The sequence below is a fragment of the Tiliqua scincoides genome, chromosome 2 (genome assembly GCF_035046505.1).
Source record: "Tiliqua scincoides isolate rTilSci1 chromosome 2, rTilSci1.hap2, whole genome shotgun sequence".
Classification (NCBI taxonomy): Eukaryota; Metazoa; Chordata; class Lepidosauria; order Squamata; family Scincidae; genus Tiliqua; species Tiliqua scincoides.
Window position 1 is genome coordinate 134,592,085 of NC_089822.1, and position 25,446 is coordinate 134,617,530.

General features: G+C 44.5%; 1 protein-coding gene across 3 annotated transcripts in view; it reads right to left on the reverse strand.

The window, feature by feature from the left end:
• Positions 1–378: 378 nt before the first annotated feature.
• Positions 379–25,446, reverse strand: part of NR4A1 (nuclear receptor subfamily 4 group A member 1) — a 34,589-nt gene continuing 9,521 nt past the window's right edge. The window contains exons 1-7 of one of the 3 annotated variants that reach the window (XM_066614566.1): positions 17,338–17,483; positions 8,648–9,480; positions 6,267–6,396; positions 5,304–5,455; positions 3,876–4,078; positions 2,213–2,391; positions 379–1,686 (exon numbers count right to left, since the gene is read on the reverse strand). In XM_066614566.1, the coding sequence (XP_066470663.1) occupies positions 1,430–1,686; positions 2,213–2,391; positions 3,876–4,078; positions 5,304–5,455; positions 6,267–6,396; positions 8,648–9,478 (1,752 nt within the window). In that variant the 5' untranslated portion in view covers positions 9,479–9,480; positions 17,338–17,483 and the 3' untranslated portion in view covers positions 379–1,429. Of the gene's footprint in view, positions 1,687–2,212; positions 2,392–3,875; positions 4,079–5,303; positions 5,456–6,266; positions 6,397–8,647; positions 9,481–17,304; positions 17,484–25,446 lie in introns of those variants that run through there. The other 2 variants (XM_066614567.1, XM_066614568.1) reach the window with 2 other exon arrangements.

Here is a 25,446-nt window from a genome sequence, read left to right on the forward strand (position 1 = left end):
GATACAGGTATCTTGTTGTCTGTGTACTCCCTGAGGCATCTTGTGGGCCACTGTGAGATACAGGAAGCTGGATTAGATGGGATCAGTAGTCTGATCCAGCAGGGTTCTTCTTATGTTCTTAAGTTATGTCATTTTTATTAAATTTGTGAAACACTGTGCTGAGTGCCATTTTTGAGCAAGTAAATGTGCACAGCATGGAAGTGAGGTTTATCTCCAGCCTTAGTTTTTTAAAATAGGAATATTACTGACATGGTCTCATTACCAACAGGGGAAGGGACTGGCTCCTATAACCTATCAAGGGAACTTCGATCTCAACAGCTTGGGTTACAACACTGGCATGTACATGACTCTTAAAATCAAGCACAGAAGCAAATGGGATTAGAGTTACATCTACTCAGGGTATTTTTTATTCAATATATTAAATATATTAATTGGAAAAAAGTCACATACTGGAAATTGGAAAGCAAGGATAGACAAATATAAATGTCCCCCCCCAAATTGGTGGACTTTACAGTACAAAGTTATATATACAGAAAGGCAGAAGACGTCCTGCAGGTGTAGGGCTTTGCACAAATGCTGATGGCTCCACCAGAAGAGCCCTCCCTTCCCCCATCTCACCTCTGCCATTGATTCACCTGTATTAACAAGATTGACATGCGGTTTTTTTATATACAACTTTTACAAAAAAAACTCAAAACATCCAACAAAAACATGACTTTAGCAGGTGGAAGCAAACCGTATCTGATGGGTATGTGCTTATTTACGGCATGACTGTCCCCCATTGCAAGTTCATGACATGGGCAGCTTCTGTGCACGAGGCTTGGAAAATCTCAGTTCCATATCGGAGAATAAAGTCTCAGCCAAAGCTGATCCATGGACAAGTAGAAGAGAAGGGAACACATTTTCCATTCCAAGTCCCTAACCCGACTTTGACTGTTAAAACCAATAAACCCCACATGTATTACATAAAGCTGACTGGTGCAACCATATGGAATTCAGGTGTTGTGTTGTATGAGGAGCCATTGGCAGGTCATGGAAAAGGCAGCATCATTTTGGGATCTTGTGCATGTAACCCTAGAAGGCACACTGGGATTCCCCCCCCCCCCGATCTCAAGGTTAAAAAACAAACCCAAGAAGTTGTCCCGAGTTAAGAGACAATGACATGATTCTTAATGTCCCAGTAGCCTCTAAGCTTCAGAGGGAAACAAGGGGCTGGGGGAGAAATATGATGGTAGCATTCTTCAATCTCAAACTGTTGGACTAAATCACTCTCCCTCCAGTGTCTCTGGAAATGTTCTCTTCCCTCCAGGTGGTGGGTGGCAGGGAATTCCCTCTGTCCATGGAGTTACTGTATTAAAAAAAAGCCAAAACAGTAACTCCTTCCCCAGAAGAAAGCACTGTTTTCTTAGTTCCTTCTCTACTTTAGTCCTCAGAAAGGCAACGTGTCCATGAATATTTTATCCACAATGGGAGGTGGGGGAACCAGGTCTTCCAGCTTCAGGTAGAAGATGCGCTGTAGGCCTTGGGTGCAAAGAGTGCGGAGTTCTGGGAGTTTGCCCAGCAGCTTTGAGAGACAGTTTGGATGCACCTGCTCACTGGTGGTAGATGTCACATGGTCTTTAAGGCAATTGACAATGCGGTTCTGGAGGTCTTCGACTTTCTTTGGCTCCTTTAGCCCATGGCGGTCTGGTTTGATGGTGGGGTGAAAAGAAAAATGGGAGAAGTCATAAGAAGAGAGCAGACAAGGCCTTAAAGCAGTTGGCATACATACTGGAGGTCTATCCATTCAATGGCCACAAGCACACCAATATCTTGGTGGTTGCATTAGAAGTCCTTATGGACAACACTTGAGAGATCCCACCCTATGTTATTAGCCACTATTGCAGAATCTTTTAGAATATCACTTCCATATCACAAAAGCGGGGGGGGGGGGATGAATTAGTCCTCTTTTTCCAAGACTGAAATTTATGCCAAATCCATCAACTTAAGGCAGACAAAAGCCCACCTGACAGTTGATGTCAACCCTCATCAGCACCTATGCTTTGTTTGGAAAAAACATGAAAAGCTACTTCAGTACAAGCTAAAGTGCCTCTGAATCCAGACACACCATGAATATGGCTTGCTGCTCCCAACCCTAATTGGGGAGGCACTGTGGATTTGCCATTTTCTGCTTACATGTCCAATCACCCCGAAAGTCCTGACACACATCTACCTGTGATGATGACGAGTGCTGCCAGGCAAGAGAAGGAGGGTACATCAATATTCATGCGATGGAGGCTCTGGGAGAACTCTATGATCGAGTCGATCCATTCCCCAAAGCCCCGGACACATTGCATGCGATGCAGCACCACGCCGTTGCAGAAGATCAGCTTGCCCTCTTCAGGCCTGGACCTGTGAGAGAGGTAGGCAAGCTGTCAGAGAAGAGCTCAACACACGACTCTACAGAAGGCCCGACTTAAAGAGCAGAACACATCCAACAGCTGAAATTGCGTTTTGAAGGATAAGAAATGGTTGAGATAAGCCAAGGGGGAGGAATTTGATCATACTGCTCTTGTAAAAGCAAAGCCTTGGCCCAAGACAGCACATTTTCTGATGGGGGCTGGGGTTTTTGGCACATGCCTTCTCCCTCCCAGGGTCACCATTCTAGGCAATTGAGAGTCCCAATCCTGCCACAGCCCAAAAACTTGGTTTTCAGGGTTTCAGGCAAGCAGGAGTGACAGAAGTTAAAACCAACAGACTTCTGGGTTGGCCACGATACTTCTGCTCCCCTTTCAAATTCACAGGATTCATTACAGACAATGAACTGAACAGACTGCAAAAATATGGCGGAAACAACCTTCCTTTCATCTCTGCCCATGAGAGAAGCTAGATGCACCTCCTTATGCTCAATAGCTTGTAGCCCAATCCTGTGCATTGTCACCAGGAGTTTTTCTCATCAAGGAGGTGCGCACAGAATTTCAGCTTTAGCTATTGTCCTTGAGTGCTATACACAGCATCTCTCATATGAGGTTATGCCTGGTCCCTCAATGTTGCCTGTTCTGAAATGCACAGAGAAGACAAGTTTCATTTCCACAATCTGTGTCATTAGCCAGGGTCAATTAGCTGGTCCCAACTAGTTCTTGATTTGCTATTTTCAGTATGGATATTGGTTTTAAGGTGTCAAATAAAATACATCCTGAAAGTTCATTGTAAGCCACCTTGAATGCTTTTGTAGAAAGGCAGAGTACAAACCAACCACATTTATCTTGCCTTTTCTCCAAAGATGTCATGGAGACATACATGCTCCCTCCCAACCACCCTGTAAAGAGACACACACCAAAAGGCTAATGGAAAGAATGGTGGCCTTCCTGTTCAAAGTAGTATACCTCACCTGCTCCTGGACACCTGGGGATGTTGAGAGAAACCAACATTCCCATTGTCCAGCTTGTTTTGCCCCAAAGCTTCCTTTACATAAGTCTTTGACTTCCTAAGAAGCAAGAGAGTGTGCAGAATGAAAAACCATGCAAGAGAGTGTCACAGACAGACAAACTTGCAATAAGCTGTTCTGTAAAGATGTGCTATGAATAGATCTTACACCCATAGAAATAGGCCTAACATAGTCATCATTTTGCTGGTTCAGGCAGCCCAGGATCAGATGCTTCAGAAGCACCCAGAAAAACAGAATGATCCCAACCCTCCTTGCCATCTGACACCAAGATGTCTAGGGACCAAAAAAACCACCTGTGCTCCTCTATTATTGGCCTACAGCCACCAAGAGCCACTTCTGTACAACCCAACAGAGGCTTCCCTCTTCTCAGTTGGTACTAAAAGTATCCTGTCAGGGCCTAAAGAGACCACTGTTGGCTTCACACTACAGAACTACTGTTGTATGTTACCTATATGCTAGCCGGAGAATGAAAAGTTCCAAGAAAGCAGATTCCAAAAGCAGGTCTTGATCTTCTTTTGGCAGCTCTAGAAAGCCCTGGATCTTCTCTGCCCATTTCCGAATTACGTCCATTGAACCCGTTAACAGGTCATAGAACTGCTGTACATCCACACAGTCCTCCTTCTCAAACTGGTAGGAGACAGATTCCTGGAACTGACATTAACAAAACACAAGCAAGATGTTGAAAAACAGGCAGAACCAGGGGTGGGTGACTTTACAGTAAAAACAGGGAGAGCTGAAGACACCAGAGACAATTGCTCTTTCATTGTTTTAATTCTTCTGTAAAATGAGAGCAGAGTGTGATTTACCCAAGGCCACCATTTGAACAGCAAAGTAATTAATTCTGAAGCCGAGATTTCCAGCTTCTGCATGCTCCAGAGCAAACCTGTTCTCTGGATAGTGGTTTGAAGCTTGGAAGGTAACATTCAACAAAACTGCCTCAGGCACAGAGAATTTCTGCCTCAGGAATGACAGCCACCTTCCTAGCTGTAGAGCACCCTGTGCTTGGGAACGGCCAGGGCATTGGAGACAAAACCCAAAGAAAGATGCAACTTTATTTTGTGTGATGTTGCTGTTTGGGAGTTTACTCTGCATATGGTTTTGTTTTTTAAAGTTGTTTTGACACCATCAACTGCCTTAAGGCAGAGTGTTCTTCAGACAGAGGAGGAAAAGTATCTTAATAAATACAACAAATTACTTGTGTAGGATCTCAAAGCTGACTGGCAGCAGATCTAAGACGGGTGACAGAAAATAATTTCTTCACATAATGAACTTATGGAACTCACTGGCACAAGATTTTGCAGAGACCAGTGGTCTAGAATGCAGAGGCAGTAGACCTCTGAACACCAGGTGCCAAAGACAGACAATGGAGCATGGGCCAGTACCTGTGTGTCCTGATAGTGGGATTGCTAGAGGCATCTGTTTGCTGTTGCAAACAGGATGCTGGACTAGACAGACTCTGGTCTGATTCATCACAGCAGTTCTGCAGCTCCAATTACCTAAAACTGTATAAATCATTATACTGCACAGATGCAATAACTGTGTGTTGGTACCACAATGACCCATAGAGTCACAAGGGACTGGGACAGACTGTACAGCCCAAATTGCAGGCGTTCCATAGCAAGCACAGCATGTTCTGAAGGACATTTTTCTGAGAACGCTTGCTAGGCGCCCTGTTGTGAAGTACAGCATCAGTTGTGGCATCTTGGGTCAGGTTGTGCCCTAAGATTGGATTTAGAGTTTAGGTCCAAGGATATCTGGCCAGCCGTTCCATTTATTCATCTGGCAGAATCTTTGAACTGGACAGAGCACCCAGAACATCCTCCCTCTCCCTTTCACCAGACATTAGGCCACAATGCTTCAGAACAACAGGCAGTACCTTGGAATAGTCAAGCTTGGTGGCGCTGGGTATGGAATCTATATGCGCTCTCACGAGAGAGGAGATGAGGCTGACTGGAGAAGCCTCCTGAGCTTGTTTGGGTTTGGAGGGCAGCCGACCACGACGGCCTTTCAAGCTGTCTGTCCGTACCACTGAGGGAAGAAAGAGGAAAACAGAGAGGTGAGAAGAGAACTGTGGACAAGCAGCAGTGACTGACAGGGGAAGCATGGGCTTAGGAAGGTTCTCATCATCAACCTGTTTTGAATCCCAGCCAGAGAAGCAGGCAGTGAGCCAATTACTCACACACTCACCGTTTTGTGGAACCTGCCGGATGGGGGTTTGGTGCGGTGGTATTCTATACTTTGTGGTCACACTATGAGTGTACAGAATTTGATACTGCACACAGAGCTTGACAACCCAGGAGCAACTTTGGACACTGCAGAGATGCAGTGAGGCTAGCAATTCTTCTCAGACCTACCTAGAGGCACTGAAAGATCACATCTTACTGGAGAGCAGGCACCTGCTCTTCCCCCCTTACTGCTTCTTTGAATGCGGCTGGGCCAACTGCACCAATAACCATTGTGGTCTAGACTCCTGCCTTGGTTGTTCATCAGCACATACTGGATATAGAACCCAACTGTGATGTTGCCCAGCTGAGCATCAACATAGAAGTCAATCATTTTGCTGGTCTAATCACTCATGGTGGAAGAATGAATTCTTTCATTGTCTTAGCACAGGTTTATGATCTTCAAGAAGATTCTAATCTGCCTTAATGATTTTAGAACTACTGAAGCAAGGAGGTGGCTATCTCAGGTGATGTACTCTACAAGGGTGTGATCTTTCTTAGAGGTCCTTTTTTGTAACTTGCCTTTCTGAGTCAGCAACTGCTAATTCTGTGTGGAAGAGAGAAAAATCTAGCCCTGGATAACCCAAGCATCAGAAAGAGGAACCAACATGCCTTACCTTCTTTGACCATTCCCACAGCAAGGCACTTCTGGAAACGGCAGAATTGGCACCGGTTTCTCCGCCGCTTGTCCACAGGGCAGTCTTTGTTGGCTAAGCAGATGTATTTGGCATTCTTCTGTACCGTACGCTATGGGGAGAAAAAGGGGGCAGACCATCACACTTATGTACAGAGACACAGTAAAATTTTAGCCTTGGTGGCAAAAGAAACAAAAGGCCCGTCTACTAGTGATTTATTTACTGCCACATTTCCACAACCTGCAGTTTCTAGTTTCATAAGGGCACTGTCCCAAGGGTATGACAGAAGTCTCATGTTCCATGTGGGTGCACCTTCCAGCCACAGCTGTGCCTGTGCACTTCCGCACGTGGTAATATTACTGTAACACCACAGAAATGTGATGATGAAAGATTGAAGTGACCCTGAGCAAGCCTGACATCAGACAAACTGATGCATCTCAGGTCTACAATCCCTTTGCCTCAGCTAAAACAAGCTCAGTTTAAAAGTGATATGCTCTAGGTTAGTGCACCCATCCCAGGCCCTCCATTACTGGCAGCTGAATGCGTGGATGGATTCCACCAGAAAGATCATTCTGGTTGAAGGGATGGCCAGCCCACGCGAGTCACCAATTGGATGTTACGATCAAATGATAAATATGTGTGAACCAGTTCTTTAATGCAACATTTTAGTTCCCATATTTTGAAGAGGCAAGTGTTAATATCAGATGTCCATGGCATCCCACTTTTGTGGCAAATTATGAAATTACTTTGTTACACGCCTAGTTCAAGGCTCAGCCCACATTTACCTGACTATCACTGCTGGTTTTTATGGAAGCAATGGGCACATGACTGCTCAATCACATGACTGCTTCACAGTTAGAAAACATGACTTGGGTTCCGTGTTTGTTTGGCCATGTGAATTGGCCCACAAGATTTCAGAAAAAGTCAACACAAACCCTTTTTTGCATAATTTGGAGAGAAGGCATGCCTGTGGTACAAACTTCACTGTCATCCCCACCCCCAAAGAACCTTAGTAACTGTGGTTCCGCAAGGGGCGTAAGAATCTCAAGCCAGAATTCTCAGCATCCTCACCAATTCACAATTCCCAGGTTTCTTTGGAAGGAGTCATTAACTGCACCGTTTCTTATCATATCAGCAGTAGGACAGCTATCCCCAAGAAATGCTTGCTGCTCTCAGAAATCTTGACAATTATGTTCACTTGCAGTCGCTCCACTTTGGATCCATAAATATTAGTGTTTGCTACCAATCTCCTCTCAGCGCCTCAACCCTCAAGCCCCCTGGTGTATGCAGAACGGTTAGGAAAGAAGCAGGGATTGCTCTCACTTACATGGTGGTTTGGAGGACATTAACGGCAAGAGACTCATCTACAATTTGAGATGGTAAGAAATAGCAGAACAAGCCTGCCAAGTTGAAACATAAGCAAGGACTTGGAAGAGGAGAACGTGAGCTGCTAGCTGTCATCCTTGCAGATTGTCAGAAGCACCTGCCCTGGTGAGCAGATTTTCAGACACCTGGATAAATTAATACAGGGGATGTAGCTATGGGTATATTATCCTAAAATTGGCATCACTAATAGAGGTGGTTCTTTCTTAAATTCTTTCAAGGTCTTTGAGATATAGATTGGGCTACCCACGAGTGAGGCAGAGTGAAGACTAGGACAGTACAGATGGAGCTCAGGGCAGGTCTCAATGCAGACTGGCCAGAAGACCTACATTTCCTTATTCCTGGCCTTCCCAAGTTTCAGTCATATTGAGTAACTAGTGGGGGTTATTGCACCTAAATGCCAACACACTTTGCAGGCTGTAGCGTTTCTGCCTACAATGCTCTGCCCAGAGAACCTGCATAAAGGAATACTTTTGTGGCACAAAAGAGCTCTATAAACTGTTCGGATCTAGTCTTTTCTGCCACAGGTGTCATTTACAATGGAAAGGATTTCTGCAAACTGCAGAGACTAACAGATTTATAGCAGTTGCAAGTGAAGTTCTTGGGTAGTTATGAGTTGTGATTAATTCGTAGTGTTAGCCATTGACAGAAGACCTCACAGGGCTCCTACAGTCTGCAAAAAGTTAAATCTTACTCCCCAAAATGCTCCTGCCACCTACCCCATGAGAGGGGGAGTTTCCACAATGACCTCCTTTATCTGAAGAGGCCACAGAAAGGTCTGATGATTCATCTCTGTAACAGTCAACAGCAGCGGCTCTCCCTCTCTCCCCCCTCCCCTGCCAGAGGCATTGAAGTCCCGGCATTCTTTGCATGGACTATAGCAGCATAGAGGACGCCAGAACATATCTGCCTCATATTATTCAGCAAACTCCACAAGCAGAGAAGGGAAGTTCTGGGTTCTAGTGACAAGCTCGTCTTACCTTGAAAAACCCCTTGCAGCCTTCACAGGTCCGGACACCATAGTGTTGGCATGAGGCATTGTCCCCACATACAGCACAGCGCCCCTCATTGGATCCAGGGCTGCGTGCCTTTGTTGGAGAAAGAGAATTGTCCATTAAGCCGGAGCTGTCCAGGACTGGAGAGGCCTGGCTAAGTGGCAAAGGAGAAAAACTAACTGAGGGGGAGGCTTGTGGAAGAGAGAAGACATCTCCATCCACCATATGCTGGTGGGCAGTTGGTTGCATCTTCAAGGGACTCTGTGGGGGGACCCCAGGGCTATGAGCCGAGGGACCAAAGGAGAAGTAGGAAGGTTGGGTAGAGCTACTTTTTGAAGGCTCCGTTGCTGCTGCTGCCACCCAAGGCCTCATGCCTTCATAAGTGTGAGTGGGAGAATAAGCCCCAAAAGAGTTCTCCCAAGATGGCCCCTGGGAAGTCTGGAAGCTTGGTGTGGAAGGGGAGGGAACAGAGCATGGGCTGCCATAGTAGTCCGAGCCACTTGAAGACATGGTCTCATCCAGTTGGCTGCTGAAAGAGCCAGGGTAACAGCCATACACTTGGAAATCCTCCAGTTTGAAGGAGGCTGTGGTAGGGTTTGCTGCTGGGATCTGGTAGAGGAAAGCGTCAAATTCACCAGTGTAATTGTCCATGAAGGTGCTGAAGCTGGGCAGAGAGGTGGTGGTAGCAGTGATCTCTGTATTGATCAGGTCCATGGTGGATTTGCTAAGCTCAGGGGTCAAGAGGTCTGCTGGGTAGCGCTCGCAGGGTCCTCCACTCTGAAGCAAGGTCCCATATTGGGTTTGAATACAGGGCATCTCTAATAGAGAAGAGAAAAACAGTTCCGTGTCAGTTACTGAATGTTACTTTACATCAGTCATTAAATCCCTACATGAGCAAAGCTGTTATTCTAACCCAGGAACACATTGTGAGTGAATACCAACGACCAACTGGGAAGTTTACCACACACCTAGAAACAGGCAAAGCATCTCCCAATTCAAAACAAGGTGCAGTTGGCTTTGAACAATTCTGTGGTTCCTGTTCCACCCCAGTTACCAACTAGTTATGTTGCTACAGAATGAATACCCATCCCTCTGTGCACTGTTAGGAAGTAGCAATTAAACAGTTCAATTCTTTATGTAAGGAAGCAGATGGTCAATTTGTTCCAATTTCTTAGGGTGTTTTTGTTTTGTTTTTAAAGATGATAATTAAGTCTGAAGTTTTTATTGATTTTATAAATGGAACATTGTATGGTTTCCTCCTAAAATATTTTTCTCCTAAAATATTCCTCCTCCTAGTAGTTGCAAGTGAGACATTGCAATGTTTACATGTGCAAAAAAACAAAAATTACAGTGAAAAATCTAAAGTGTTCCCTTCACTCCATCTCATTACCCCGGTAGATCCACAAATCTTCAGAGATGCAACTACAGTCTCTTGCTAAAAACACTCTACACCAAAACCTAAGTAAATATTAAACATACTTGATTAACTTCAAAAATTTACATCTTTCAAAATATATGAACACTTGGAATAGAAATCTGAATTTAGGATCTAAAAAACCTGAAGAAAAAGCAAGAATCACCACAATTCCTTAAAAGACTAGTCAATAAATTCTGTAGCTTGTAGGGAGGGAGAATACTTTTACTGTTCAATACCACCTGCCATAGTTTGCCAATATAGAAAATCAGCTTAACACATTTCTGCCCAGCCCACAGGTGTACACATTTGATCCCTGTTGCATATATGCAACATTGGACAGAAATGGTTTAACCTGCACCATATATTAGAATAAGTGGGGTGGAGTATGCTGTCTGCCCAATCATATTCACCAGTGTTGACATTTTGATGGGGGGGAAGGGGGAGAAAGGAAGACTACACATTTACGTAAGTCTCTTTTCAACCAAGGATGAAGATAAAGATGTTAAAGAAAAAAGGTATTATGAAAACCCATACTGTGTTCTGAGAGGGAACTCTAGGCATAAGTAACAGCAAAGGAGAACTGGTGAGGTTATTGATGTTTTTTAAAACTTCCACCTATGTTTCAAAAATCCTTGCTAAACAAAAAAAGAACACAAGGGTATAAAACAGACTCTCAAAACACTATGAACTTAATTGTTCTTGAGTCTAGATATTAAGCTGCAAGGCTCTAGTTTCCAAGACCTGTTGAAACCCCTTAACTTGCAATTCTCAGCTTACAATATTAATTCTCTCTCCCCTTCTTTTTTTTTTGGGGGGGGGGGAGGGAGAAAACTCCTGAATGCATCAAGAATCCTACAGTTAAAACTGCTGAACTTAAAAAGCAGGGCGGACTAAGTGCTCCTACACTTTTAAGCTTTTTCCATTCTATGGGGAAAGTTGGCTTGGGAATCTGAATAATTTCAGTATATGTGAACAAAGGAAAAAGGAGATTGTTTTGGATATTCTTAGTCATAAACAATTCATGTTAATTAACATAGACTCCCCTACCCCCAATGCATTGAGCACATTGTGTCCACATTAAAGAACTTCTCTATTATAACCCTCATAACACATGCACAATTTGGCCAAATCTAGACAGGAAAAGCTTAAGAGGCCATATGCAACCATGCACTTTTCATCACAGAACAAAAAGAAAAGCTGTATTATTAAAAGGAGGCTGCAGCCAAGTTGCTTTCTACTTGATCACGCCACATTTACCTTAAAATGGCTCTTCTTGAAGGAGCTACTCCTAACCTTAGATATAGCCAGCCATTAAAGTTTTTAAGTAATGGCTCAAAATGATCTACAATAATCAGGAAGCCAACCAGTGTCATAGGAGAGCAGCCTCAGTTCTCAAAAAGTGCTGTGGCGTTGACAGTAAGTGGCACCCTGTAAAATAAGTCGTAATAAGAGTCTTTGGCTGAACTGAAAGCCAAGACAGTAGTAACCCTTGTGACAAGATGATAATGTCATTCATATGACAGACCTTTAAAGGTTAGGTTCTGGTGGTCAAGGAGTGCCATCTTTAATAGGTAGTAAAGAACTATCGAAAGTTGAGACGCACTGAATTCCAAGGAGACTTCACAGGGTCAAGCCACTGGAACAAGGCTAAGACGCTCCTCTGGGTGGCACAGGGTTCTTCTTTCAAGGTTGGAAAGAACCTCTCCATCTAGAATGGTGCCACAATGACTGCACCTCTAGAATATTTTATTTCTGTACAGTATTTCTTACACTTCTATCCCACCTTTTTCCATCAAGGACCTCAGGATGGTTCACATGGTTATTTTCCTCCCTCCATTTTATCCTCACAATCGTCATATGAGGCAAGCTTGGCTGACAGCACTACTGGCTCAGGTCACTCAGTGAGCTCTGCAGCCAAGTAAGAATTTCAACCCAGAGCTCTCTACATTTAACATCGTATGAGCCGCAATCATCTAAAAAGTGGCTGGCTGACAGAGGAACGAGCTCAAAAGCAAGTTATCACTCTTATCAGTCCAAAGAGATGAGGATTTCTCCCTCCCCCCACTTCTCAAGAGAGTGTGGTGTTTCATAAATGAGCATGCATGCATATGCACTGTGGCAGGCCAGAGTCATAAGGACAGAGAAAACAGTTAGACAGAAAACATTAATGATTATACTGTAGCAATAATGGGTGCCCAAAGGTTATTATTGCCTCTTTGTTTTTCTGCCTGTAGTTTCCATCAACCTGCAAGTATTACCCAAAGGACTTTCTGTGGTAATTTTTCCAATACACTATATATTATGAGCTTGACTGGACACCTTGTTTTCTGAAACTTCCTTCCAGGATAGAAAGTGCAAAAACACTAGAGTTTAGGCAGTTTACAACTCAATGACTACTATAGACTTGTCACCAGAGACTAGAGTCCCATCCTCCCAGTCCTGGTCGATTTTCTTACTAAAAGATCAGTTATCTACTTTTCATGCCTTTGATATCTGTGTACTGGCACACCCCTACCCCCACTGCCATGTAGGTCACTTATTCTGGTTCCTAAAATAGAAACTTGGCACTTAACTGTTAAAGCTTGTTAAGATTTACATGGTACTCAAATACAGTTAACAGATGCTGCCCAGGTTAACACAGTATTTATTAGCTTTCTCCCCCAAGGAAGGTCCAATGTCTGCAAAGGCAAAGAGGACCATCTCCCTAGGTAGGGAAAATTGAGCTAGTTCCACTGCTAGCTGGAGATCTAATTGTAGGGGTTGTGGCCTGGATGAAAGAGTACAAGGACCGATTTGATGAAAGATCTTTGGTAACTAGAAAACGCTCCTCTGGGGAGGCCTCTGAAGCACACTGGGCCACTCAGGTAAAGAAGAAAGAATTCTAACCTTTCTAGGAGTAATTAAGACAGATTGCTTGATGGTAGAGGTAACTTTCAGTCCATGCTTGGGGACAAAAATATCAAAAAAAGGCACAGAGTTCCACAGACAAGCAAGGAGTTCCACAGACCAACCACACGCTGAGTAAAGAAATATTTTCTTTTGTCTGTCCTAACTCTCCCAACACTCAATTTTAGTGGATGTCCCCTGGTACTGGTGTTATGTGAAAGTGTAAAAAGCATCTCTCTATCCACTCTGTCCATCTCCTGCATAATTTTGTATGTCTCAGTCATGTCCCCCTTGGGCGCCTCTTTTCTAGGCTGAAGAGGCCCAAACGCCGTAGCCTTTCCTCATAAGGAAGGTGCCCCAGCCCCGTAATCATCTTAGTCGCTCTCTTTTGCACCTTTTCCATTTCCCACTATGTCTTTTTTGAGATGTGGCGACCAGAACTGGACACAATACTCCAGGTGTGGCCTTACCATCGATGGAGTATTGTGTCCAGTTCTGGTCACCACATCCCAAAAAAGACATAGTGGGAATGGAAAAGGTGCAAAAGAGAGCGACTAAGATGATTACGGGGCAGTCCTTTTCAATCTCACATTCTATCTAGTCATTTGGATGCTGTCCAAGCACTTCTACTCATGGATGAGGGGAACTCTCACCCTCTTACCAGAGTCTCAAGAGCCCAGTAACTGAGCTACAGAAGGGTTGGTACTACCTGCACTGCTTTGCTGCATGTGGCCCCAGTGCACAGCGAGAAATACAGTTCCCTCCAAAAGAAGCTCCCAGAATTTCACTCTCTCCTCCCATGTGTAATGCTTTCATTGTGTGCACTTCTCAGTTCTCCCAATAATTCAAGAATGGCAACAGTGCCACATTGCTATAGCAACACACTTACCTCTCCACCTCACCAGCCACCCTTTGAAACTCATTGTTTTAGCACACAAATAGCTCCCATACTAATCGTAAATAGCAACAACAGATGCACCAACATTTCTTGAGCAGCTGACTTGCAAGTTAACTGCAGGGTGGCGGAAGAGATAGTTTCCCCTGCAAGTTTCTCTTCATTTTGAAGCATTAGATGCAGTTTTCCATTGTGTTTTAGACATTGTGTTTAATGTCTCAAGACAGACACAGAATTCAGCCACATTTGGAGTAATCCCACTGATCTCAATGAACTACCCCAGAGCTACTGGACCTCAAGATTTCTGCCTTTAAAGTTTACATAAGAGTAATAATAATCTTGATTCAGAGCAATGCTCACTCAACTCCAATATCCTTTTTCTCACAGTGGTCAGAAAAGCCAGATGCTCTTGAGAAAACTGACTATCTCACACAGCACTCTAACCCCTGCTATTCACTCAAAGGGACTTGCTACCTTCAAGTTTTAGGTGAGCTGCTCAAAAGCACCCCCTGCTGGAGAGTCAAAACAGCAGCATTTCTCAGCACATTATCAGTACAAATCTAAGAAAAACCACTAAGGATTCTTAACATGGTTTGTCTGAGCCACAGATGCTATTCTTGCTCACAAAAGTGTGTTACGAAACAGAATGAATAGGCAGTTTTTAGAAGTTTTGTAACAATGATTAATGCTAATCTGAAATGCATCTTTCCACTTTCAGAAACACACTTTTCTTAAAAGGCAATTTCCTACTGGTTGAAATACTCGAGAGAAATGTTAATTGGCTGTTGTAAATAACTTGTACTAAAACTCATTTGAATGGGATGTGTGCTTGGCCTTGTTCCAGTGCACAACTACCCTGTGGCAGGGACATGGGGGTGAGTAGGTAGGTTACTTTTGTCTTTTGCAGTCTCCTGTGCCTTTAACAGCTGCAATGGCATGCTGAAATTCAACCAGTACAGCTTTTTCAGATGCAGATGGTAGCAATGGGGAAAGCTTAACTGGGCTGAATTTCTGGCATCAGAAAAGCAGAAACTCTAATCTACACTGCGCTGCAAGCTGTCAGCAGAGCAAAGAAAGTACATTTCATATCCTCAGAACCAACATCCAAGAAATTATCTGGACTCTCATATCAAAATTTAAGATAGAGCAGACAAAACAAGAACTGTTACATGCGAATGGTCTAGTGCCAATTTGCCAGACAGTTAAAGGATTTTTAGGAATTCAACTATCTTTTTTGTACTAGCAATAACTATTTGTCTCAGTACAGGGGGTAAAGGGAGGAAATTGAAAGACTACCTTTAAAATGTAACTGACAGTCTGATTCTATGCATTTTTCCAAAATAAATCCCACTGAACGCAGTAAGACTTATTCTATAAACATGCATAGAATCAGACAGATACTGCATTCCTGTGCCCACCCACTAGAGAGTTAGTCTCTCTGAATTCAGTGGGCAGAGAACTGTGGTCTAATAATCCTTGCAAGTGCCCTTATTGTGGCACATCACGCCACAGGTCCCCACGCAGATTAGATTATGATTAAGATTCCAATTTTGTGTCTGTAACTCAGGGGTGGATTTATACCTACTAGTCAATGTTTTCAGATGCCTTTATCTCACTTTGAGATATCGGATGTGGCCAGCACTGCAAGAGGAGGTGCTGCTATGTGTTTGGAACACGAACTGCAGCAAGCTGACTTTGTTCGCCTTTGAAGTCTAGTGCACCAACTTGGAAACCAGAGGAGCCCTGGTGGCTGTGAAAAAAAAATGGGCTGCCAGGTGCTTGAACTTGATGCTGCACCTGTTGCCTGGAACATGCCAGGGACTGCAAGCCCCCAAGCAACCACATGAAAGAGGCCGTGAAGGAGCCTTTCCTGATTTATGCCCTTTAGCACCTGTGCTGGTACCAAGCTGCTTTGCAAATCAAAACTATAAAAGAGGGAGCACACACACACAGCATCTACCTTGTAAGCAAGTGAGAAGAAACCAAAACATGCTTTAAAAACCTTTCCCCTCCTCACCCTTTTAAGGAGGACCCTACATTTGGGCAATGGGTGCTGATTCAGTTGACTTTTACACACTGCAAATAAAGTTCTCCAGTCCACTTAGGATCAGATTCCCTTGGGGACGCTGCAGAAAGAGGCCAGCTTGACCTTAGATACAAATCCAGTATAGGCAGCCCTTCATCTAACTGGCCTCAGAAAAAATGAAGCATGCAAAAGCAATCAGCAAAAAATCTGAAGCTTTCATGCTGGGTGTAGGAGCTTTCAAGTCACGCAGAAGTCTTTACTAGGCATGGTTCTGCAAGATGTGGTAAACATCTATAAGAGTCGCCTATATCTTAAACAAGTTACAGGTTAACCTAATCAAAAGTTGCCTCAACAATTTTTCCTCTCCAAAATAATGGGCTATAACAATGAAATAGGAGTGAAAAATTGTTAGCAATCAAATGTCACCTCCACTGGTTGCACTATGCACTTTGTTATTCACAGGTTGCCTACCCAACATCAGGTCAGCTGCCTTCTTACCAAAGCTGGTACACTACAACACTGTTGCCCAGCCACACACTCACACACCCCCCAAAGACTTCCCTGCTGTCACAATCAAGGCTATGAAATGAGAAACCACAGTTTTAAAACCCAAATAAACTTCTCTGGTATACACCTGTCAAAACTCTCACAAGCTCAGGTTACAGCACCTTTATGCTTCCAAATGCAAATGCGGATGGCAAAAGCTCCCATTGGAAACAAGCACACCATTATTGTTCCATCAACTCAGGCAGAGACTCCAGCAAGATCTTCTTGGACTGGAGCCAAAGTGCAGAAGGAATCCACATTTTCTCCAAAACATCTCCCTTTGGGAAAACCTTCTGAGAAAGCTCATAATCCTGCACCTCTTGCGCAATCAGCCTGAAGTTTCTGAATGCAAGAGATTGCCAGGTTTTGTGCCACTTGTTGAGTACCTTTCTTAAGTTGCACGTGCACCCCACGTTTCAAAGTTCAGAAGGAGAACAGCTCAGCAGATCGGGCCCCTCGCAGGTTCACTTTCCTAACAGTAGGCTGTTTGGAAGCAAGGGATCTGGAGATCAAGATGGGAAAACCGAGCTGGAGGCAAAACTCCACGCTTGAAGATGCAGCCTTCAGGGTGTGCGTGTGGAGGGGCGGTTCACCTCCTCCCCGTCCTATCATAATGACCATCACTACTACACAAGCGTTTGCACCCAGCCCTGCAGCAGCGTGCGGAATGAGCTTCCCAGCCTGCAAGAGCATCCCCAAAGGCCGAGATCCCGGGAGCGCCCTCACTTCTCCCCTTGCGCGATCTTCCTACGTGCACATGCGCCACTCCCCCCAGGCGGCAGGAAGGGCTTTCTGCCTTGCAAAACTTCACGCCCACCCTTCCATAAGAGCCTTTCCGCGACCGACACGCAGGACCACCCCCCAGTTTGCACCTTGCAAAACTCGGCTGCAGGAGATCCACGTACCCACACGCGTCCTCCGGGGGTCCTGCCGCGCTTCCTTCCACTTTCGGGGGGCGGGCTGCTTAGAGAGGCCGAACCACTTTCCCCGCCGCCGTCCGGTCGCCCCAGCGCAGGGAGGCAGAGCGAGGCGCGCGCACAAGCTGCCACTGGGGCTCACCAGCCCGCGGCCAGGAGATTCTCTTAAGCTCTCTGTGACGCACAGGCGGAGGGGCGGGCAGGGGAGGAGGGGGATCCTCTGACGCACGCGCCCGCCGGCTGCCTTCACCATACAAGGCCAAAAGGGGCGGAATGTTCCGGCGCCCGCGGAGCGAGGGGAGGGGTTGGAATGTCTGCGCGGGTGACGCACGCGGGGTTCCATTGACGCACGCCTTGGAATTGTTTGATCTAAAAATAGCGCGAGCTGCCCCCGGCTAAAAATAGAGCCTTTGCCCAAGGGGTGGGGGGAGGGTGTCGTAGGAAGAACCAAAAGGGGGACCCAAGGCACGGAAACGAGGGGGCGAGAGCAGCCAGGGGGGAGATCCTGCAAGAACTCCACTTTCCAATCAGCACCGGGGGCATCACCCCCCCTGCAAGGCAGACACGCCACCCCACTCCTCGCCGCCCCTCCCACTGGGTCTGCTGTCCCTTCCCACACCAGAACTAACCAACCATGCTGTTCACAGGAAGACGCGCAGGGCACCTTCCTCACCTGCCAATGGCTTCACCCTTCCTCACCTGCAGCTCCTCCTCTTTCCTTGCACCTGCAGTTCCTGGGAGCAGGAGTTGCCCCCACCTGGAAACGTGCAGGCCTCAGACAAGGGCGATCCACAAAGGCCCCTGGAGGCCCAGAGGAGAATGAAGGGCTCTGCTTGGGTGATCACACACACTTCAGTGTCAGGATACCACCTGCGGCCAAGTGCCACCTGAAATTTGGGCTCTATTGCCCAACTCAAGATATCATACCCGGATTAACAGTATACATCTGACGACTACACGGGTATCTGACAGAAGATGAGCTCTGAAGCAAAAAGTGCATTTGGGGGTTTTAAAGGATGATGTCTGCATAGCAAAAATGCCTTAGAAAAGCATCTTACAAACGAATGCCTCTTAAGATGATACAGTATTTGCAATCTGCATTTTAAGTACTTCTGTTAAATAAGTTTTGCCAGGCCCACAGGTATACACATTGGGTCCCTGTTGCATCTATGCAATGGCAGAAATGGTTTGAAAAGAACAAAAGTTTGCTGCCCAAATTGGGAGGGGAACTTCTTAACAGTGCAATCCTATGCATGTCTACTGAGAAGCAAGCCCCACTGTGTACAATGGAAAGTGAACTTTTCTCCCAGGAAAGTGTGTGCAGGATTGCAGCCTTACAGTATTTTGTTGTTGTTGTTTTAATCAAATTGATTTAATATTGCAGCCCTCACCAGAACTATAAAAAGGGACACTGTAGGTTGGTTGCCTGTTCATTTAAAGAGCAGAAATCTCAGAGAAAATTGTGGGTGTGGAAAACTAGTTTGCAATATTTTACTGCCCTTGTTCCCATGTCCCAACAGTAGCATGTTACAAATGAAGCTTTTCCTGGTCTGGAGAGCGTGACGGAAAAGCTTAATCTGCTTATTTGTGTGTGTGTGTGTGTGTGTGTGTGTGTGTGTGTGTGTGTGTGTGTCACAGACTGCTGCAAAGGACAATACAAAAAAATCATAGGAGAGCCATTGCACTTTTTTTTCTATTGGGAAATTCTGGTGTTTCCAAGGTTTGTCTTCTTGCAATGGACCTGACTTTAAGACATACAGTATTTAAAATTCTATTAGTCTGTAAAATTTATTCTGTGAGTTGAACATCTGTATTTTGCACAATAACGCTTGGCGTGTGTCATCACTAACACCCAACTATGAAGCGCATAGGAACTCCAAGTCCGATATTAAAAACACACACAGCCACTGGGAAAATTGCTATGCGTGTAAAGACTACCGCAGAGCTCAGCCAAACTTTTGCCCTTTATCACCATCTCTAGCTGGCTAAGTTTCGGGAAAGAACTTGGTGGAACCCCCTGTGAGTTTGCTCAGTCAAGGAAGGGAAACTAGAGACACGGGTGACTAAGGAGTCCCGAAAACTAGGCCAACCTTCAGCACGTGCGCTTCTGCACCTGTTGCTGGCGGCTTTCCCTGCATGTCCTAACCAAAGGTAATTTTAGAAGTATTTCATAGGCTTCAGGCAAGTCTTTTCAGAGCTGCACTTGTTGAACAGGGCACCTGACAGTCATTCCCCACTCCCTGGGAAGCCTCTTTCCCTTCCTTTAAGCACACTTTCCAAGCAGATTTTAGGCCCAAATCCCACTCTCTTCTCTGCAATTTTACAGTCCACCACTGTGCTTTCAAGCCTACTTACAACATTAATACAACATAATAAAATATAAATAAATACTAACACACAACATTCTGCCTTATTAACCACCATCAACAAGTCATGTTACACGTCAAATTCTTGGGAGAAAGAAACAGTTACCATATTATAGGTATCCAGTGATAAGAGACTGTCAAGTTAGTGCCACATAGCTCTTTCTGGGAACAGTGTTCCAGAAATGGGATCCCATCAAAGAAGTGACTCCGGCCCAGCTGCCTACCTTCTGAAGGCAGGGACATCTGACTCAGAATTTCTTTAAAAAAATTATTTATTGTTGAATGGACCTGAAAAGTTAATCACAGCTCCAGCCTGCAATGTGTGGACTATGAGTGACCTACATTGTAGGGTCATCAAAACCATTCCCGCTGTACAGTATAGGAAACTATGAAGAAAATACTACATATAGAAGAGTGCATCCTTGTGCTCCACTTTAAAATAACTGCTGTGCCCAGTTCCATATTCAAACTAGAAGCCCCATAAATACATATTGGAGGGTAGGGGTGGCAAGTTGATCCTTTTCAAATATATCAGTCTTCTTCCCAATGTGGATAATAAGATGTCCAAAACCTAAACTGCGATTATGCCATTTTCTCTATTTTGCCCACTTTTCTGAAGTCTTCTAGGCTGCAATACAGGTGTGCTGACCTAGCAAAGAAGCCAATATCAAAAATAGGCCTCTAATAGCTAATATATACAATACATAAAGTTATAAAAATACAACAAACAATAAAATAGATAATAAAACAACAAGACCAGCAGCAATAAAACCAGCAGTATAAAACAAAAAAGCAGCCATCATGCCCTCTATCAAGCAACAAAGGCTTTCTGAAATAAATCATCTCATTCCCCACAGTAGCTCAACACCTACCTCTAGGAAACTGCAATGATTGAGCTCTCCGTTTTTTCCCATCTTATCCTTGACACAAGAGGACAAGTCTTTTTATGAACAGGCAACTGATTAAAGAACAGGAAGGAGATAATAGGAATAAATGGGCAATTTTCATAGTGAAGGGATGGAGTCCCCCCTCCCCAGATCTGTATTGAGATTGGTGCTTTTAAAGTTGCTCATAAAGGATCTGGGATTAGGGGTAAACAGTGAGGTGGTCAAGCTTGCAGATGATACCAAACTATTCAGGGTGGAAAAAACCAAAGATTGTAAATGGCTCCAAAAGGACCTCTTCAAACTGAGGCACCCAAAAGTGAAGTGCATTGAATGTAGATGAGTGTAAAATGATGCACAATGCAGTAAAAACAATCCCAAGCACATACACACTGATGGCGTTTGAGCTGCCTGTGATGAACCAGGAAAGAGGTCTTTTGGGTCATGGTGGGTAGCTTAATTAAAACGTCAGGCTAGCATGTGGCAGCTGTGAAGAAGGTAAATTCAAAGCTATAGGTCATTAGGGTGGAGATCAAGAATAAGGTTGCTAATATTATGCCCCTATACAAACCTGTGGTGCATAGTTCTGGTTGCCACATTTTGAAGGATATTGGCAAGTTGAAAAAGGTGCTAAAGGCAGCAGTGGTGATCCTGGCCCTTGTGCTGCCTGAGGCCAGAACTGCAAAATGAACACCCCCCCCCCCACCAAGGAAAATGCCACCTTCCCCATCGGTCACATCTAGAGGCATTCTGAGGGCCAGGGAGGCCACACATGCCCCCCACCCTGTTGTCTGGAAGCACTTGCTCCCATGGACCCTCCCCCCGAGTACACAACTGAAAGAAGGCTACCAAAATGAGCAGAGGATGGAGGCACCTTCCTTACAAGGAAAGGCTAGAATACTTGGGAGTTTCAGCTTGGAAAAAAGGTGATTTGAAGGGGGACACAATAGAGAGCTATAAAATTATGCATGGTATGGCAGGGGAGAGAAGTTCTCTCTCACTTTCCAGATACTAGAACCTGACTGATGAGAAACTGAGGACAGACAAAAGGAGATAGGACTTCACATGGCACATAATTAGTCTGTGAAATTCTTGGCACAATGTGTGGCAAAAGCCACTAGCTTAAGTGGCTTTAAAATGGGTTGGACAAACTTGCAGGGGACAGATCAACCAATAGCTACTAGTCATGATGGCTACATGCTGCTTCCAGGTTCAGCAGCAATATGCATCAGATTACCAGTTGCAAGGGAGCAATGATGGGAGTGAGAAATGTCTTTCTGTCCTGCTTGTGGGTTTCTCTAGTGATGGAGGGAGCCTGAAGGCTGCACCTCCTTCCTTTCTCTTCATTTACTGCCTTGCCAAGGCCAAAATCAGTAAACATCACTGTAATCAAAAGCTAAGCAAAGGGAGACCATCATTGAAAGCCTCCCTCTTAGTAATGTGGAAGAGGGCTATTGCCTTTACATGCTCCTTGTGGCCTCCTGGAGGTTTTTTTTGCAAATGCAAGAAACTAGACTAAATAGACCTCAAATCTGATCCAGGAGGTCTGCTTTTATAACTGATAGCAAAAATAAAAGCAGCACTGGAGGCTAGTCTCCTAGAAAGAAACACTACAGATCAAAATAAACTACTGCCAGGATCCCCCTGACTTGCCAGGACCCCACAACTACCAATTAAATAAATGCTGCTCTCTCCCTAGAAAGCTAGCTCCGACCTTTTGTAAAATATTACATGAAAATATTGAATACCAAGGTCTGCTGGTGTGCAGGAGGGAAGGGAGTAGTTGGTTGTAAACAGGCCCCCATTCAAACAGCCCAAACAAGACCACACAATCCTATACACCAGTGTTTCTCAAACTGTGGGTCAGGACCAGCCAGGTGGGTCATGAACCAATTTCAGGTGGGTCCCCATTCATTTCAATATTTTATTTTAAATATATTAGACTTGATGCTACCATGGTATGTGACTGCATTTGGGAAAATGTTTACAGACCTGTACTTTTAACAAGTTACTATGTATATTCTTTTAAAAATGATAGTAAATGGGACTTACTCCTGTGGGTAGAATTGCAGCCTAGGATTGCTAAAAATTTTCCTGCTTCATGTTGTCACTTCCGGTGGGTCCCAACAGATTCTTATTCTAAAAAGTGGGTCCTGGTGCTAAATGTGTGAGAGCCGCTGCTATGCACATATAAGCCCCATTGATTGAAAATTGTAGCTAGCCTAACAGCTACATATGCAAATAAGTGTGAAATAGTTACCTTTAATGAAGCACAAAAATTATTTAAGACCACATTTATTCCTGCTTTACTATAGGGCTGTGATACCTGAATTTTTAAGAAACGTGATCAACAGAAAATGAACAGTCTTTCCACCCGCTGTCTATGTAAAATAATGAAAGTTAGGTGATAGCAAAGATGAAGAAATAAAGATGTATGGTTCAAGCAGATGAGAAACAACCTTCAGTGCAGGTTTTAAAATCTAGGTTGTGCTGGTTTGGCCATTATTGCATATGAACAACTCCCGTCTAGTCAAGCAAGAATATGATGCCAAAAGTACTGGAAGAAGACCAAGAGGAAGACAGAAGAAAAGATGGCTCAACAACATCCTAGAACAGTGGTCTTCAACCTTTTTCATGTCACAACTGGGAACTCAACATTAGTCCTGTCCTATCCTGGGACTCTATCCTCCCACTCCCTGCCCCCAATGCAGCCCATTCCCCACCCCTATTATGTCCTCTCAGCATTGTTCACTGTAATCAAATATTCTAGAGCAGTGTTTCTCAAACTGTGGGTCGGGACCCACAAGGGGGGGTTGCAAGCCAATTTCAGGTGGGTCCCCATTCATTTCAATATTTTATTTTAATACATTAGATTATGCCCCAATAGGATGTGACTGCATTTTGGGAAATGTGACAGGCCAGTACTTTTAACAAGCTACTATGTATACTCTTTTTACAATGATAGTAAATAGGACTTACTCCTGGGTAAGTGTGGGTAGGATGGCAGCCTCAGATTGTTAAAAATTTTTCCTGCTTGATGATGCCACTTCTGGTCATGACATCACTTCCAGTGGGTCCTAACAGATTCTCATTCTAAAAAATGGGTCCTGGTGCTAAATGTGTGAGAACCACTGTTCTAGAGAGAGCAGAAAATGTTACCATGAAGCCTGACACTAGTGATAGCTATTTTAGTACAATTGCTAAAAACCTGAGCAGGAGTGATATACTATCTCCTGGTACCTAGGTACACCAGATGCCTCCCCATTTATCTGGTGGTACTCTAGTCTAGTGATCTTCAACTTTTTTCATTTCTGCAAGTTGCTACAACCCCACAACTGAGGCTTCGCAACCCCACTGGTGTCTTGACCCCAAGGATGAACACTGTCCTAGAGGACTTGAAATATACAAATTATGGTTTATCAACTGCCACATGACTTTGTTGAGATCGTATGGGATGGTGCTGCAACATTGTTAACGGGTACTAGTTTTATAACATGGCTATTGACAGTATGTGAAACGAGAGACTGAAAATTAGGGCCAGGAGAAAGAAGGGATGGCCAAGGAAGAGTACTTGGAAGTAAGAATCAGTACTTATAGAAGTCATTCAGGATGATCAGGTCAATATTTTGTGTGGTGTGCTCTAGTTACAAGTTTCACAAGGGCAACCTACTCCAAGGTGTCTGTATTTGCTGCTCCAATTGGTCCTCCCTGATGTCATGTTTGAAATGCAAAGTGCTTAAGGATGGAGAGCATGGTTGGGTTCTCAGACCACTGAATGATGGAGGGAGGGAGGCCTGCCAGTTTTGCAGAAGTAGACACCTGGATCCTGTGTCCACTATTGGTTGCCATTTCCTTGCCCCAGGATTTTGTATCCCAGATGGCTGGCACCTATCCCAGAAACAAGGCTGTGTTTAGACAGGATGAGGAAGGACCAGATTGGTACAAGTTTCAACCTTGAACCAGAAGTTTGCACACACTCTCTTCCCCCCCCCCCAGCGTCTGTCCCCCAGGCACTCTGCAGAGTCCATCCCCTGCTGGGTAGTTTTTCTTCCCCGTCTAGTCTCCATTTTACAGTTCCCAAACTTGTGATACATCAGGGAATGCAGCTTCCACCTAGAATTTAGCAGGCCAAGCAAAAAAAAAAAAGACACCGATAACTTGGCAGCTGGAAAAACTGATGTATTTTCCTATTGTTAAAAATATTTTTAGCCTCTCAGTTTGCTTAACGGTCTAACGTTTGTAAAAACAGACTACGTAACAAGATGCGTTTTTATTGCATGTTTGAGTTGAAGCCCTGGCAAGATTCCCCGGAGCAGCTGGTGTAGGGAAGAATGTCATCGTCAGATCTTTCCAGGATCTTCAGTAGCTTGCTTTTTAGGGCAAAGCCCAAATTTAAGGAATGTGGAACTCCTCTCTTTTTTTTTTTATAAAAAAAAATAAAGACTCTTAATAGATCACTGAGGGGAATGACTGTACAAAACACATGGAGCAGGACTGCTTGGGGTAGCACTGATATTAACCTGCTTCTAAACCAGAGACTGCAGCCAACCCTAACTGATCTCTGTCACAGTTTTTTCTGTTCAGGGTAGCCTCAGATGCTTTATATGCAGGGGTGTCCAAAGTTTTTGGCAGGAGGGCCACATCATCTCTCTGGCACTGTCGGGGGGGGGCCGGGGAAAAAAGAATTTGCATTTAAAATTTGAATAAATTTACATAAGTTTACATAAATTAATATACTAGAGGTGGAACTTGCATGAATTAATGAAGGTCTTGCGGTAGCTCAAGGCCTATAAAAGGCCTTGCACAAAGCAAGGTTGGCCTTTCCTTTGCTGCCGCTACTGCATCAC